The 16,974-nt window shown below is 45.9% G+C and overlaps 1 protein-coding gene and 2 non-coding genes across 5 annotated transcripts; 2 read left to right on the top strand and 1 right to left on the bottom strand.

Moving 5' to 3' along the window:
• Positions 1–2,574: 2,574 nt before the first annotated feature.
• On the top strand, positions 2,575–11,943 carry LOC114592272 (zinc finger protein RFP-like). 3 transcript variants are annotated; one of them, XM_077922157.1, is made up of 8 exons: positions 2,575–3,375; positions 4,873–4,968; positions 5,377–5,607; positions 6,670–6,692; positions 7,190–7,308; positions 8,362–8,394; positions 9,502–9,531; positions 9,853–11,134. In XM_077922157.1, exons 1-8 carry the CDS (start codon positions 2,941–2,943, stop codon positions 9,885–9,887), a joined length of 1,002 nt encoding a protein of 333 aa, XP_077778283.1. In that variant the 5' UTR covers positions 2,575–2,940; the 3' UTR covers positions 9,888–11,134. The 3 variants fall into 3 exon arrangements, with proteins under 3 accessions (XP_077778283.1, XP_077778285.1, XP_077778280.1); XM_077922159.1 differs by having other exon boundaries at positions 2,576–3,375; positions 9,856–11,134; XM_077922154.1 differs by lacking the exon at positions 9,853–11,134 and adding an exon at positions 11,147–11,943 and having other exon boundaries at positions 2,619–3,375.
• A 1,702-nt stretch (positions 11,944–13,645) lies between these two features.
• Positions 13,646–13,718, bottom strand: TRNAF-GAA (transfer RNA phenylalanine (anticodon GAA)). Its single transcript has one exon. It is a non-coding gene; the product is annotated as a tRNA-Phe (tRNA).
• Positions 13,719–16,634: 2,916 nt separating this feature from the next.
• On the top strand, positions 16,635–16,707 carry TRNAM-CAU (transfer RNA methionine (anticodon CAU)). The gene has a single exon. It is a non-coding gene; the product is annotated as a tRNA-Met (tRNA).
• The last annotated feature ends 267 nt before the right edge of the window (positions 16,708–16,974 follow it).

Genomic DNA, 16,974 nt, shown 5'->3' with positions numbered 1-16,974 from the left:
GAACAGGGCGTCAGCTTCAAATATCGTCTGCAAATACAGCCTCACCATCTCCACACGTTGTCAGAAGTAAACCTTCTTGCATTGGGTGGGGCTTCTGCTCAGTTAAATGTGTTTAGGGTTGATGCATTAACGTTCCTTATTTACAGGCTGGATTCTGTATACCTCGGGTTATATACGCTTCAGGTCACATATGCTTCAGGTTACATACTCCGCTAACCCAGAAATAGTGCTTCAGGTTAAGAACTTTGCTTCAGGATGAGAACAGAAATCGTGCTCCGGCGGCACGGCAGCAGCGGGAGGCCCCATTAGCTAAAGTGGTGCTTCAGGTTAAGAACAGTTTCAGGTTAAGAACGGACCTCCGGAACGAATTAAGTACTTAACCCGAGGTACCACTGTATTGGGGGCATCAAATGGGGTGTCCTCTTGATAGTGTTGGACTCCAACTCCCCTTTGACTCATCCAGCATGGCCAGGGGTCAGAGAGGATGGGAGTTGCAGTCTGGCAGCTTCCAGAAGGGGCCCCATGGGCTGTGCTGCCCCATACATTCCGCAGGGCACCTTCCCTGTGTTCCTGAGCCCCACCCCAAATACACAGTGCTCCCCCAAGGAGTGTCTTTTCAGCACCAGGTGCATCTTGATTTTTCTCCTGGGATACTAACAGCTAGAACAACAAATGCCTGTGGAATTGACCACTCTCAAAGATCAGGCAGGACTCACTCTGGCTCCACTATCAGCATCGCCGACTACTGACCGCTGCGGCCTGCTCTCCTTTTCCTGAAAGACACCTTTCCCCACCTCCCTGAGGGCCACTTCCCCTTTCTCCCTCTCCTATATGATGTTGGCTACGTTTGTGTGTGATCATAAGTTTCCCTGTGAGCCTCCACTCACCCTGTTGGAGGACACAAAAGTGGCCCACTTGGTCCAGCACCCAAGAGGGGCCACCCAGACACTTGTGGAAAACCTGCAAGGAGGACCAGAGAGCAAAAGCAGCCTCCCCCCCTCCCCCCGCGGCTTCCAGCAACTGAGATTTAGAAGCCTGCTGCCTCTGAACTGTGGAGGCAGAGCGGAGCCATTGTGCTTAAGAGCCATTAACAGCCTAGTGCTCCGTGAATTTGTCCCTTGTCTTGTCCCCAGTTTGGTGGGTGGAGCATGATAGTCTTAATCTAAGGGTCACCGGCTTGAGCACCACGTTGGGCAAAAGATTCCTCCATTGAAGAAGAAGAAGAAGAGGAGTTTGGATTTGATATCCCGCCTTTCACTCCCTTTAAGGAGTCTCAAAGCAGCTAACATTCTCCTTTCCCTTCCTCCCCCACAACAAACACTCTGTGAGGTGAGTGGGGCTGAGAGACTTCACAGAAGTGTGACTGGCCCAAGGTCACCCAGCAGCTGCATGTGGAGGAGCGGAGACACGAACCCGGTTACCCAGATTATGTGACTACCGCTCTTAACCACTACACCACACATTGCAGAGATCTGGACTAGGTGACCCTTGTGGTCCCTTCCACCTTTGCAATTTCATGATTTTATGTTGGTTGCCATCTCTGTCTCCAGTGGCAGAGAGTTCCATAGTTTAATTATGTGCTGCACAATGAAATGCTTTGATCTGTCCTGGATCTCCCAACATTCAGCTTTGTTTGGGGGCTACGAGTTCTAGTGCTATGAGAATTATCTGTGGAGATAATGTGCCTCTGCCTGCCTGCCTCCATCATGGGCACCAGAGCAGGGGGTGGGCAGTTTGTTTGTCTCCTCCTGGGACAGGAAGCCTCGACAGAGCACTTTCTTGAATTAACAACAATAACTGGTTTCTTGAGGCAGCAGGAAAACAAGTCGGGAAGCGGCAGGCCTCTCAGACACAACACATCTTTCAGCTCCAGCCTCCCTGAACTGGGGAAACAGAAAGTCAATCTTGGAGATGCCATGCACTGGCTTGTGTATGTGGTTGTGTAATCGTGCTGCCTTGGTGCTTTAGATGCAGGGACATCTTGCTCTGCAGTGTCTACACTGAGTAGCTGTGGCTCTCCTGGATTTCAGACCAGCACCTTTCCCAGTCCAAAATGGGGGATGCAAGGGATTGAACTTGGAAGGTTTTCCATGCCAAGCAGACGCTGTTCCCCTGAGCTGCAGCTCTTCTGCATTTTTGAAGTAATTCTCATGACCTTCTTGATACTATTCATTTAACTTCATCAAATCTGGCCCTCTTTGAAAAAAGTTTGGACACCACTGATCTAAGTCCAACCACCTGCAACGCAGAAACACGCAGCTGTCCCATATATAGGGGAATCAAACCTGCAACCTTGGCGTAATCAGCACCACAGTCTAGTCAACTGATATGTCCAGGCTGTCCTTGATTTACTTGTTTTATTTAACAATATTTGTGTACTGCTTGACTGATGGTAATAAAATCTCTAAGCATTTTACCCAAAACAAATTTAATTCACCTCTAGTTCCACCAGCGTTTACTTTCTGGTGCAGTTCACAGACGCTGTTGGAAATATTTCAAGGAACTTTGTTCACCCAAAGTAGTTGATTCCAAGCGGGGGAGAAAGGGCAGCCCCTCCCTTGAAAAACCTCTGCCCACCCCCACCAGATCCCAGAGCTGAGCAGGGGATCAAGATGTCCCATCCAAGAGGTGGGGGAGGGATCTCGGGCTGCTACAAAGCCCTGCCCTCCGGAAGGTGGATTTTCTTGAAGCGGAGGCTGCTGTTGCTGCACGATGCCAAGGATTTATTTTATTTTATTTATTTATTTATTAAATTACGTACACATTGCCATCTCAGGACAATGTATCGCCATGCATATACTGCATAAGAAATGCAAAGCGAGGAGGAAACGAGCAAGGATAAATCACGTGGGCAATAAACTCCGGAGTCATTTGCAGAAAAACCCAGGAAGTGAGATCGGAGGAAGTGGCATTTAACTCTTACATTGGCGCGAGGGAGCCATGGCTTCTGCTGCTGCTGCAGGGAGTCCCGTCCAGGATCTCCGTGATGAAGCCACTTGCTCCATCTGCTGGGATTACTTCAAGGATCCAGTGACCATCCCAGAGTGTGGGCACAACTTCTGCCGGTCCTGCTTGGTCCAGTGCTGGGGGGAATCGGAGGCAGAGGCTTCCTGCCCTCAGTGCAGAAGAGCAGTCCAGCAAAATAATCTCATCGCCAACCGGCAGCTGGTAAACTTTGTGGAATTGATCAAGAAGCTCAGTCTCCAAGAGGGAGAGGAGGAAGGAGGAAAAGGGAAAGTCTGCAAGGAGCACCGGAAGCCTCTGAAGCTCTTCTGCAAGGAGGACGAAGCCCCCATCTGTGTGGTGTGTGGCAAATCCAAGGCACATGAAAACCACAAGGTGATTCCTCTGGAGGAGGCTTACGAGGAGTGCAAGGTAGGAAACCACGCGGGATCTTGAGCGGGGGAGGGAACAGCTGTGGATACTTCTATGTGCTTTTCTGTGGCTCACACGTCTGAACAAGGCATGACATGAATGGTCTGGATGCAATTTGCATGCTGGTTGTTCAGTGGAGCTTGCTCCTGAGTAAGGATGGAATAGTACCCTTAAACACATCAATTGATTCCCTTCCTTTTAAGGGTTTGAAATTTTATCAACACACATTGCAGCACCTTATAGTAAGCTTTTGAAGTCCTGGAACTTTTTCATTTTTGTTTTCTGCCTAATAATAATAATAATAATAATAATTTATTATTTATACCCCGCCCATCTAGCTGGGTTTCCCCAGTCACTCTGGGAGGCTTCCAACAGAACACTAAAACACAATAACCTATTAAACATTAAAACTAGTGTGACACTGCTCCCCCTTTGGGATAATAAAATGATAGCAAGGATTATGCTAATAAGACTTGTCTCCGAGGATGGGTTCATCGCATAGTAGCCAAAAATTGCATGCTGCGGTAAATCTACAAATCTTACCTGTGCTTCTTGCATTGCAGGGGTTGGACTAGATGGCCCTTGGGTCCTTTCCAGTTCCCAGGGCTGCATCTCCACTGTGGGGTGGGGGGAGCTGGCAGAAGGTGACAGGTTTGCACCGAGGTGGAACACTTTTGATGTCCGGTCATCCACCCTCCCCCATTATTGTTTTTTGCGGGGAGGGGGACAACGCATTTCCCCTCGCTCAGACACCCTGGGAAGTTGGAGGGGAGCCATAAAGTAGCCACATTTGTGGGTGGCACTCAGCATCTCTGTCTGCCAAAATCTCCGAGGCTTCAAAGGGCTCAAAAAGGGCCTCTCTAGATTCCAGCTAGGCAAATATGGTACTTGCTTTTTGTATGAGTGGAATATGGTGAGGGGCACCATTTTTTAACGGTTACCCTCAGGCAATGAAATGTATTGGGCCAGCCTTGGCACCTTTCATTTTTCTACATAGTCTATTGTTTATGCGGAAGATATAACCACTATATTTTGTGACTTTGAACATTTTTGATTGTTTGTATTTTTTTATTTTACGCTAATATAAATAACAATAACAACAATAATAATTTATTATTTATACCCCACCCATCTGGCTGGGTTTCCCAACAGAATCTTAAAAGCACATTAAAACATCAAACATTAAAAAGTTCCCTAAACAAAACTTCTGGAGGGTAGCGAGATTGGCAAAGCCTGCTAAAAATATCCCCACCTCAGTAAACCTTTTATGGCTTTTCTCCAAACTTTTGCAGTTTATCTATAATCATTTAATTAAAGCATAAAAAATACAAGCATTAACTGTTGCATATTAAATCTGCTCAATTAAAAGTATTAATGAAACGGAAGAGGGAGAGAAACTATTAAGAGCAGGGCCACCGCATAGTAGATGTCAGGGTAATAGTCAATTTATCGCTCCACCTCTCTCTGTCTATCCCGAGTTTTTTCTTTCCTCTTTAGGGACTGATCAGCAGCCGCCTGCAGATCCTGATGAAAGAGAGAGAGAAAATTCTGGCCTATCAACTGGACCTGAAAAAGGAAAGCCAAGCCCTCCTTGTAAGTATCACTGTGTTTATTATGGAGGGAACAACTACTTGAAGAATCAAGTCAGGACTGAGGAGGGATGGGAAATCTGCCCATTTCATCCTCTCCCAGTTTCTCATTTTTCCACATCATGACAAGGCTCTTGCTTCAATAAAATGGAACAACAAAATGGAAGGCAATATAAATGGCAGTGGAGAGGGTAGAGAGCGTGTGTTCATCCCTTCAACCTCCTGCCACCCTCCAATTTTTACTTTAATGTCTGAAGAAGAGGCCTTCTTTAGCTGCTAGGGGTTGGTTTTATGTCTATGAAAAATCAAACATGGCCTCCCTGTGGAATGCTCTCGTCTCTCCTTCTGATGTTGTAAATACACATTCCAGACTCCAGACTCCTCTTTTCCTATTTCTTCCTGCTTCTTGCAGAAATTGACAGAAACGGAGAGGCAGAAAACAGTGGAGAAGCTCAGGCAACTGCGCCAGTTCCTGGAGGAACAAGAAAAGCACCTGTTGAATGAGATAGAAGACGTAGAGGAGCAGATTGCAAGGGAAAGGGATGAGCAGCTGGTCCGATTCTCCAGCGAACTCTCCTCTCTTGAAAGGAGCATCCAGGAGTTGGAGGAGAAGCGCCAGAAGCCAGCGAATGAACTCCTGCAGGTAAGATGGTGGCAGCAGCAGCACAAGGCTTCGCTCCTGGAAAAGGGTGCCGGCAAACTTTTATGTGCCTCATTCATCTATACAAATAGTATGGGGCTCAGTATATGGAGGCTCTAGTCAGGAGAGCTGGGATGATTTTCTCACCTGAATGCAGACTAGAGATTCTTCTGTGGTGGATGGAACTGGATGCGGTTTTCTGCTCTTTGCAGAAAATACTGGTCTCCTAATGCCTTCTAGCCTGGCCATGCTGCCTTCATGACCTGTGTTGGGCTTCCCAGAGGCTGCTTTGGCTGCCTTGGATCAAAGGAAAAAATTAAATTGAGCAAAAGAGAAGTGAGCTTTAGCATTAAGCGCAGTTTCTTTATTTGTCCCCCCAGGTTTTAGGCCTTGAGATTGTCCTTTCCTCTCGCCCCACCCTCTGTCACCCATAGGCAGACAAGGGACAACCGCCATTGTTTTAGGGACTCATGTGAGATGCCTAGAGTACAGAGATGCTCACAAAGGCCACCCAGCGCTACTACAGTGGTACCTTGGGTTACAGACGCTTCAGGTTACAGATTCCGCTAACCCAGAGATAGTACCTCGGGTTAAGAACTTTGCTTCAGGATGAGAACAGAAATTGAGCGGCAGTAGCAAGAGGCCCCATTAGCTAAAGTGGTACCTCAGGTTAAGAACAGTTTCAGGTTAAGAACGGACCTCTGGAACGAATTAAGTTCTTAACCCGAGGTACCACTGTACTCATATGAAGTAACAAATCTTGCAGCGCCTTCACGCTGGTATGTTGTCTTGACTCAACTAAGGCCTCCTCATCATGTCTATTTATCTCACCTCTGGGAGAAAAACAAACAAACCCATTTCTGTCCTCAAGAACTTAAGACTAGGTAACTTGGAAAAATGAAAACTGAGAGAAAGCAAAATTGGCTGATCCCTACTCAAAATTTTGTAGTGTGCCAGGCAGACTGACATCCGAGGGCCAGGCTGTTCCTCCACTCCAGGGTCTGTGGGGGTCTTCCTAGTGTGGCCTGTGGTGTTCAGTGAATTCCTTTCTCTTTTCCCCTCTAGGATATGAGAGGCACCTTGGAGAGGTAAGTGGATCTGACTCATTTCCATTAGTATCACTCCATGAGGCCGGGATGCAAGAACCTCAGACATGGCCCTCCAGGGGCTGCAGGGGGGAGACTGTAGGCCTCGCTGCCTGCAGCATCTCACAGGTAAAAGCAGGGGACCCTATTTTGAACTTGTAGCACACCAATTCTCATTGCAAGAATCAGGGCCACAGCTCTGCCTTCTCCCCCCCCCCCCATCACCTCACGCAGGTCTGGAGGCTCTTCTCTGCCTCCTGCACATTATATTCATTCATTGTTCTTTGAATAGACATCAGTGGGGAGACTCAGAGGCCTGGGGTTGCTGTTCTGGCCCTGTGATGTCTGGCTGTGGAGTTTATAGTGAGGAATAATCTTTCCCTTCTGTGCCTTCCTGTCACTCTAAGCTTTCTTCGATTCTCTTCTTCGATTCCATTTTTTTTTTTATGTACTAGGAATTGTGGATTTGAACAGGCTAACAGTGTTTTTCTTTTCACCAGGTATGGGAAAAGGGAGAGTCAAGAGAATCCACTGGCTTTCTTTCCAGAGCTGAAGAAGAGGATCTCAGAATTTTGTGATATAAATAACCTTGTGGAGGATGTCATGGAACAATTTGAAGGTAATGAAAACTGCCTGCAAGGATTTTACACTGGGCGTTATATTAGTTCAGAACTGAACATGCCAGGCTCTTGTTACGTTGAATTTCATTCCTGCTGCAGACAGGGTACCACCAGGATAGTTTCCTTCTTGGTGCTCCAGCCATCATTTCCTTTCCCTCATGTATATTGTCACTCTGGATCCTGTAAGGAAAGCCTGAAAAATAGCAAAGTCATGATTTTTTACCTCCAATGTGCATCTGTTTACAATTATACGGAACCTCCTTTTCCTTTTGGTTACCCGTCTACACAATCTGGGGTTGTCCTTTTGGAGGTTCTCCTGCTCTGAATGGAGTCAAAGGGCATTAAGAAGCCCCCAGTTCCCCCTCTGCCTCCTGCTCAGGCTTCTTTCTCAGCCGTGGAGCCAAGGCCTGAGCCGTCTCCTCCTCAGACGTCCCCCTGCAGATGCCATATCTAGGACTTCAGCCTTCAAGAACTCCTGGGAGTTCCCACATTGAGGATAGAAGCAAGAGCACATGAGCCCCAAAGGGCACAATTATGCTTGTTAACAACCTTAAAGATTTGTAGAAGGTTTGTGAGGAAGGACTTCCTTTTGCCTGAGAGCTCTGCCAGTCCTTCCTCATCAAACTTTGCTTCTACTTATGTTTCAGAATTTTAGTTTTAATGATTCCCCCCACCACTTTACTTGGGGAAGATGTTAAGGCTGCCTCCATCTCCCCTCTGCATCCTTTTACGGGATTCCTATTGTCCTGCCTCCTCTCTAGCCCTCCACTATAGACACCAATTTTAGTGACAAAACTCAGAGAATATCAGGATTTATGCTGAATATTTTTATTCTGATATTTGTAAGCTTGCTTTACGATTATGGAGTTTTAAAGCTTTCGTGGTTTTCATAGATTCTTCCTATGATTTTCTTGTTTATAATTATTTTTTCTACTTCTTAATCTTTTTCTTGAATTTGAAGATGCTACGTTATGAAGTGTTACTTTTGTATGGAGATTTATTTCAGGTGGAAGAGTGTTGCCCTTACACTTTATATCTTTTTGCTTCCTCAGATGCTCTGTTACTCAAAGAACAGCTTCAGGAAGGTAAATTTCATGGGGAGAACAGTTTCACAGGAGGGATGGGAACTGATATTTCATGGGTGTTGAACCGTCTGTTCTGCAGACTTTGGGACCCCCATCAATGGCGTAACTCTGGGTAACAGTCCTCTAGTGGTGTTTGGGTTCTTTTTATGTCTCATGAATGAGATTGAAGGCTTGGATTGGGGGCAGAGCTTGTCCCTGTGAAGAATCTGCACATCAGTCTGGGACTATAATGGAAGAGTTCTATTCCTGCCTGTCATTTCACTGGTTTTCTAATTGATTTTTCACTTTTATTTTTATCTATTTCATAAAATTTATATATCACTTGATTGTGGGGGGTGGGACTTCAAAGACTTACAGTACCTTTCAAGAGTCTTAAAGGACTCACACTTCTTATGAGATCGACCCCATTCTATGAAGGAGGACTTCCCATTGCATGAAACCCCTGGAATTACATTTTAAAGCTCTGCCAATTCTTCCTCTGGAATTTGGTTTGTCATCATGCTTGAAAATTCTGGCTTCAGTAGCTGTTTCCCTCCTGTTTATACTTGGGGCAGATCTTAACCTTACTTTGGCTTTTTTTGGGATCTTTTTAAAAGATGGAAATGGCACTTCTGGCCTTCCAGTGGAGAGCCAGTGTGGTGTAGTGGTTAAGAACAGTAATCTCGTAATCTGGGGATCCGGGTTCACGTCTCCGCTCCTCCACATGCAGCTGCTGGGTGACCTTGGGCCAGTCACACTTCTTTGAAGTCTCTCAGCCCCATTCACCTCACAGAGTGTTTGTTGTGGGGGAGGAAGGGAAAGGAGAATGTTAGCCGCTTTGAGACTCCTGAAGGGGAGTGAAAGGCGGGATATCAAATCCAAACTCCTCCTCTTCTTCTTCTTCTTCTTCTTCTTCTTCTTCTTCTTCTTCTTCTTCTTCTTCTTCTTCTTCTTCCAGTCTTCCAGTATAGATCTCTATTTCATTCATGAATTCAAATTGATTTAATCTTCTGATTGAAATTCAAATCTGATTTAATCTTCTGCTTGAAATAAGGAAACAACAGGTGCTAGGATATGATGTAATCCTTTCGTAACAAGATTAAACATCATATCTTTTTGCTTCCTCAGATGATCCATTACTCAGAAATCTTCAGAGAGGTAAGTTTCACATGGAGGCCTAAATTCACAGAAGGGGTCAGGGCTGGTCTTTCATGGGGTCTGTGCTGCAGAGTTAAGAACCATCCATAGTTTGACTCTGGCCCTGCTGTTTGGGTTTTCCCTACGTACAACAAAGGCAGAGAGGCTGGGATTGAAGGTGTAGACAGGATGGGGAGAGGACATCCCCTCCAAAGAAACTGCCCAGATGTATATGACTAAGTTCTCTTCCTGCCTAGAGATAGTTTGTTTGCTTTAGGTGACCAAAGCACTTCACAGCTGTGTCAGACGAAGAGTCCATCTCACCCAAAATCCTCTTTCCAGCAGGAGCCAAACCGATGCCAACAGGAAGCCCCTAAGCAGGACAGGAAGGCATCCTTCTGCTTCCAGAGCAACTTTGGGAAGAGATGCTTCACTGTGGAGGCACAGTGCTCTCTTTCATTTTTTTGCCTCATTTTTTTTTAAAGAAAAAAATATTCCAGCCATGGGGATTGTGAGTGGGAGGCATGCACATGCTCTAGTTCAATAGGTATCCCATCGTAGCCAACTTTTCCCCAATGTCCTGATTTAAATATACAAATGCAGGTGTGTTTTCAGGACAATGAATCAGCTTTACAATGAAAACTGCAAAAGACAATACATTATTTAAAGAGCTTTTAGCATGCACCAGGAAAACAAAATTGCATGTTAGTGGTACAATGCTTCTACGAAAAGTTTTGCAGTGCAAGGGTATCTGCTAGGTTGCCCAACTTTGTTTTCCTCAATGAAATGTTACCCTTGAAGCAGCATTGGAGTCTTACCTCCAGCTGAGCTAAAATTGGCTGATCATTCTGCACTGACCTTCTTCCCAACTATAAATGAGGTTATTAAGGGGTCGATAGCTGTTCTCTGCAGATCTGAACTGGGGTGCCCTCATTCAACACCCCATGGGAGCTCCAAATGGCTAATTCACCCAGAGAGTGTCAAAGGAGGGCAATTTCCGTCTACTGGCCACTATCCCCTTCACTAACATAGAAGAGCTGAATATTCTTATTCTTATTATTTACTGAATGTATATACTGCCCTACACCCAAGGGTCTCAGGGCGGTTCGCAGAATAAAATAAACATATAAAACCACAAAATACATAATAATAATAAAAACAACAACCCAATAGCCCCCCCTAAAAAAAAAACATTTTAAAAGGGCATAGGACAGGCTTCCTCAACCTCGGCCCTCCAGGTGTTTTCAGGCTACAATTCCCATCTTCCCTGACCACTGGTCCTGCTAGCTAGGGATCATGGGAGTTGTAGGCCAAAAAAAATATGGAAGGCCGAGGCTGTGGAAGCCTGGCATAGGATAATGTTTCCTGGGTGATTTTGCTTCTTGGAAGATAGATGGATTGAAAAGAGGGGAACAATATAAATGCATTGACTATAAAAAGAGGAACAAAACTGATTCAAAATCCAAAAGGAATGTATTTATTCTGGAAGACTCCTAATCTTAGATGTGAGGCAAAGAACTCCCATTTTTTTAGAGGGAATCTGGTTCCTGGGGTGTTTTTCGGATCAGGATGTCTGTCTCTGACTCTTGGCCTATTCTGCCTCTCTTCTCTTTCCCTCATCCTCCCCCCACAACAGCCAATGTCACTCTGGATCCAGACACAGCCCATCCCAGACTCATCCTGTCTGAGGATCGGAAAAGCGTGAGATATGGAGACAAGGAGCAAGACCTGCCCGATAATCCAGAGAGATTCAACAACCGTACTTCTGTGTTGGGACATGAAGGATTCACAGCAGGCTGCCATTTCTGGGAAGTCACTGTGGAAAGTGAGGGAAAGTGGGTCTATTGGACTGTGGGGGTCACTAGGAAGTCTGCAGAGAGGAAGGGTGACTTTGCCTTAAGTTCTGAGGGAGGGATCTGGGCTGTGGGGAAGTCAGGAGGTGACTACATGGCGTTTGACCCCCCTGATTACCTTCCTCTGTCCCTGTTTTGGGAGCCCAAGAGGATCAGAGTGACTCTGGACTATGAAGGAGAAGAGGTGTCTTTTTCTGATGCTGACTCAGGAACTGAACTCTACACGTTCTCAGGAGCCCTATTCTCTGGAGATACCATCCTTCCTTTCTTTCACCTGTCAGGAGATAAAACCCACTTCAGGATCTCCTGAGGAGATGGAATCCACCTCACAGGCCCAGCAAGAGTTTCTCTCTGGACCAGAATGACTCAGATTAAAACAACAACAGTATTTGCCTCTCATGGGCACTTGAGGATTCATTCCAGTCGAAATAAGCAGAAATAACAAAATAGTCAATAAATTGTTGTTGTTGTTTGTTGTGTTTTTCTTTTCCCTTTCCCTTTCCAGAATTTATTCTGCAGGTGAGTTCTTAAGGAAACAGTAACACTTGACCATTCTGAATAAACAAACTTTTCCTCAAAACGTTCAGCCTCCATCACCTTCAATCCTGGTTTCATTTCTCCACCTTCCTCTCCTCACAACACCTTCCGCAGCTATTCAAATGTGCACATTACTGAATTAATAGATTTCTAGAAATCAACCCCTTCACCCACGTCAGGCAGGAAAGCTCCTTGCTTTGGAGAACTCAGACAGGAAGAAAACACAAATAACTTGAATAGGGCACAAACTTCAAACCCCCCTCTGCAAATACAGCTTTTCTATCTTGACACTTGCTTGTTTAATTCAGTGGGGCTTTTGCCCAGTTAAATGTGTTTAGGGTTGCTGCATTAACATTCCTTATTTAACAAGTTGGGCTCTGTCTGTTGGGGTAGCAAACATGGCGTCCTCTGGATGATGCCGGACTCCAACTCCCATCTGCCCCATCCAGCATGGCCAGGGGTCAGGGTTGATGAGAGCTGCAGTCCAGCAGTTTCCGGAAGGCTGTGACTGCCCTATATATTTCTCATTGGACTTTGTGTTCCTCAGCCCCACCCCAAATACATTATGATCCACCAAATAGGGTCTTTTCAGCCTCAGGTGGGTTTATTTTTTCTCCCAGCTGCTAATACCTATCATTTTAATTCTCGCAAATTAAATTCTCTTTTCTGAGAATGGGAAAGGGAAGACTGGATGAAAAGGGTGGTGAGATGGGGATCTTGATTGTTGTAACAGTGACTTGAGTGGAAAAACAAAAAAATTCCTTCCGGTATCACCTTTGTTGTTCTTGTTGTTGTTTAGTCGTTTAGTTGTGTCCGACTCTTCGTGACCCCCTGGACCAGAGCATGCCAGGCACTCCTGTCTTCCACTGCCTCCCGCAGTTTGGTCAAACTCATGTTGGTAGCTTCGAGAACACTGTCCAACCATCTCGTCCTCTGTCGTCCCCTTCTCCTTGTGCCCTCCATCTTTCCCAACATCAGTGTCTTCTCCAGGGAGTCTTCTCATGAGGTGGCCAAAATATTGGAGCCTCAGCTTCAGGATCTGTCCTTCCAGTGAGCACTCAGGGCTGATTTCCTTCAGAATGGAGAGGTTTGATCTTCTTGCAGTCCATGGGACTCTCAAGAGTCTCCTCCAGCACCATAATTCAAAAGCATCAATTCTTCGGCGATCAGTAGCACCTTAGAGACCAACTAAGTTTGTTATTGGTATGAGCTTTTGTGTGCATGCACACTTCTTCAGATACACTGAAACAGAAGTCACCAGACCCTTATATATAGTGAGAGGGTGGGGAGGGGTATTACTCAGAAGGGTGGTGGGAATGGGTGATTGGCTGATCGGTGTGGTAAACCTGTTGACAACTGTTAACAACTGCAATTGGTCTTACAGGAAAAAGCAAGGGATGAGATGGCTAAAAATAGCTTTATCATGTATAACGAGATAAAAATCCAATGTCTCTACTCAGACCAGGTTTCTCCATGGTTTTAAATTTGGTAATAAGTTGCAATTCAGCAACTTCTCTTTCCAGTCTATTTCTGAAGTTCTTTTGTAATAAGACAGCTACTTTGAGATCTTGTATAGAATGGCCCATGTGAGCAAAGCACAACAGATCAGCATCCCACCGTCCCAGGCTCAAAGGAGAGCTCCCTTTTTCTGAAGTTTTCCACATAGCAAGGGGAGCGTCCTTTGGGGTAATGCCCATCAAAGGGAGTGAATGGACTATGCAAAAGGAACGCGGCCCATAAAGCTTTGCCAAAGCCCGGGGTTGAACCAGGGACCTTTAGATCTTCAGTCTAACGCTCTCCCAGCTGAGCTACTTTGGCTGCCCAGGGCAAAAGCAAGCACCATTCTAGTTTCTCCCAGAAACAAGACTCCCAAGTTGCAAGATGAGGTGGCTGGACCTTTTCCTCAGTGGCCAGGTGCCCTGGCATCAAAACCTTTGGATAGGTGTGCTGCCCCCACCTCTCCAAGGGGCGAAAAAGAGAGGAAGACCTGCACGAACCCAGGTCACAGGACTGGTGACTTCATATGGTACCCCATCACTACTTGCACAGCTAGTGAGGAGGTAATTTTCTTTCCAAAGAAGAAGTACTGCATTGTTTGCTGGACACAGAACAGTTAGTTGTCAATCAGTCAATAGATTTTATTGCGTTAGCCGTGTGGCCATAGCATGATATACATAGAAATAACAACATAAAATGGGGGTGGGGAGATAAAGGTAGATATCGTCCTGGGCGAGTACTTAAAGAAAGGGGGGGGAGAAAAAGGGGGATAACAAAAGGGACAGGGGATTTAAAACATCGAGTGACAGATAGTACAAAAACAGAAAGACAAAAAACTGCTGAGGCTGGCGGAGGATCATTAAAGGGTCCTTCGGCTCCTCAGATTTGTCCTAGCTCCATTGTCCTTGTATAATAAGGCTACTTGGAACTTCGTTCGGTTGTGCGGCATATCGACTGCAGCTGTGGTGTTAAAGAAGAAGTTAGTGCCGCTTTCCTCTTCATCACACTGAGCAGGAAGTTAGCTGTCATCTCGGTAATCCAACAATCAGAATCCTGCAAAAGAAGGGACACTATCCAGGGCTGGATTGGGAGATGAAGCTTGTTCACGAGAGGAGTTAAAAACCGAGATCTTTCATCTGTCCAGTTGGGACAGAAGAGCATTACATGTTCCATAGTCTCCAGAGCCGTGTCATTACAGGTGCATGTTCTATTTGCGATGGGAACTCTGGAATAACGACCCGACAGAACTGCTGTAGGAAAACAGTTGAGACGGGCACAGGTAAAGGCCCTTCGCTTAGCCTCCGAAGAAATTGTGAAGCAGTATAGAGGGATCCCTTCAGGGGGTGGAATAGCTAGGGCTAGGCCTGAACACGGCCCTCTTGCATGGGCAGCTGTATTAGAGAAGTCAAGTTGCTGTAGCTTCTTTTTAATTGGAGGTAGGGCCGCCGGACTGATACACTCTAAGTTAAGAACAGTTTTGCAATTCAGATTGAGAAAAGAGCGGAGTTTGAGGTTAATTGTAGTTTTCCAGGGGGAATTATGAATATCTCTTAGGATCAGATTGGAAAAACCACCTCTAATTCGAGCATCCGATGCTAGTAGGTGGGAGCTATAGGAAATGGCTCGACTCCATGCTCGTTTTACAATTGAGGGCTGGGCGAACTCAAGTCGTAGGGCTGCACCTGAGACACATCTCGGGACGCCGGAAAGAGATCTCAGAAACATATGAAGTGGGCGATCCAAGTTACCTGATATTGCTGTAGTCCATACTTCACAGCCATATAATAATTTAGGGACAACTTTGGCATTAAATATTTGAATTGCTGCTGGAAGGTGTTTGCCGCCCTTCTGGTGGTAAAATCGGATAATGGCATTAGAGGTCGTGGTTGCAGCGAGAAAGGCAGATTGTAGATGGGTGGTCCAGGAGAGATTATAGGTGAATATTAAGCCTAGATATTTAAAGGCTTTTACCTTTTCTAAGTAGCCACCTGTGATCTTAAGCGGCTCCAGCTTGAGTTTGCGGGAACGAGTGAAGTGGAGGACTTTCGATTTTTTATAATTAATATTAAGAGCTTCCGCCTTACAATAGGCGATAAATGCATTAACTGTATTTGCTAGGTCCGCAGCTGTTCTGGATAAGATGACGGCGTCATCTGCATAGAAAAGGGAAGCAATGGGGTGGCCTGCTAAGTGAGGAGGATACTTAGATGCTAGCTTCAAAGGGGTAATTGCATCATGAAGATAGAGATTAAACAGTAAAGGGGCCAAGAGACAACCTTGTCGGACGCCCTTGGCTGTTGGGAATGGAGTGGTAAGGGAGCCGTTGGGATCACTTCGGACGCAAGCTGTGGTGTTTGAATAAAGGGAAATAATTAGGGAGAGGAGGTGCGGATCAATTCCCAGATGGGCAAGTTTGGACCATAATCTCTGCCTAGGAATGGAATCAAAGGCGGCCTCCAGGTCCATGAAAGGGGCAAATAGGTGGCCTTGCCTTGGTGCAGTGTATTTACTGGCAAGGTGATAGAGAGTTAGACAGTGGTCCATGGTTGATGCTGACTTTCGAAAGCCAATCTGTTCTAGCGGTAGAATTAACTTGTGCTGCTGTCTCGCCAGGCGCCAATGGAAGCCTAGATGAGCCCTTGAATTTAGATAACAGGCCCATCAAGAAGTGGAACAGCAACACCCTGGTCCAGACCTGGCTGGTCTAGTGATTTGGCAAGTCTCACCACACTGGCTGGGGATAGATTTCCAGACAGGGAGCATAAAAACATAAGGAGAACCCTCCTGGATCAGGCCAATGACCTACCTAGTCTAGCACCCTCTTCTCACAATGGTCTACTAGCCTTCAATAGTCCACCCTGAATTTGTCTAATCCTTCTTTAAAGCTACCCAGTTCAGTAGGCAATCACTGTTTCCTGCAGGAATGAGTTCCATTGTTTTAAATGTGGTGCATGAAGAAATGCTTTTCTTTCTTGCCCTCAATCTTTTGAAATTCAGCTTCACTGCATGCTCTTGAGTTCTAGGCTTACAAGAGAAGAACTTTTCTCCCTCCATTTTCTCCATGCCATGCATAATTTTATAATCTAGCATGCCACCGCTCTGACCGGCCTCTTCTGTGCTGCAAGGGGAAGTGTTTCCTCTCCCCTCATGGAGGTGATGCTCTTGCAGAGGTTTTGTCTTGTGGCCACACCTGACATGGGTTTCTGTTGAAAATGTGCTCAGGCGTATTTCTGTGCAGCCTTCTTAGCGCAGTAGGCAGCGCGTCAGTCTCATAATCTGAAGGTCCTGAGTTCGAGCCTCAGAGAAGGCAGCTTGCAGATCTCTTTGTTTTTGCAAAGGGTGTGTGCCCCCTCTGTTTTCTGAGCAAAGCTGTCAACGTTTCCCTTTTTTAAAGGGAAATTCCCTTATTCCGAATAGGATTCCTCGCAAGAAAAGGGAAAAGTTGACGGCTATGTTTCTGAGCAAGAGCTCCAAGTGTTTTATCTTGTGAATTCAAGGACAGGAGTGATGCTTTGGGTGGGAGAGGATGTGTGTTGGTGTCTCAGATAAGCCCATGTGCTTGGACAGAGCAAAATTG

The sequence above is a fragment of the Podarcis muralis genome, chromosome 2 (assembly GCF_964188315.1).
Source record: "Podarcis muralis chromosome 2, rPodMur119.hap1.1, whole genome shotgun sequence".
In the NCBI taxonomy this organism is placed as follows: Eukaryota; Metazoa; Chordata; class Lepidosauria; order Squamata; family Lacertidae; genus Podarcis; species Podarcis muralis.
This window is presented reverse-complemented; position numbering and strand designations above follow the sequence as displayed.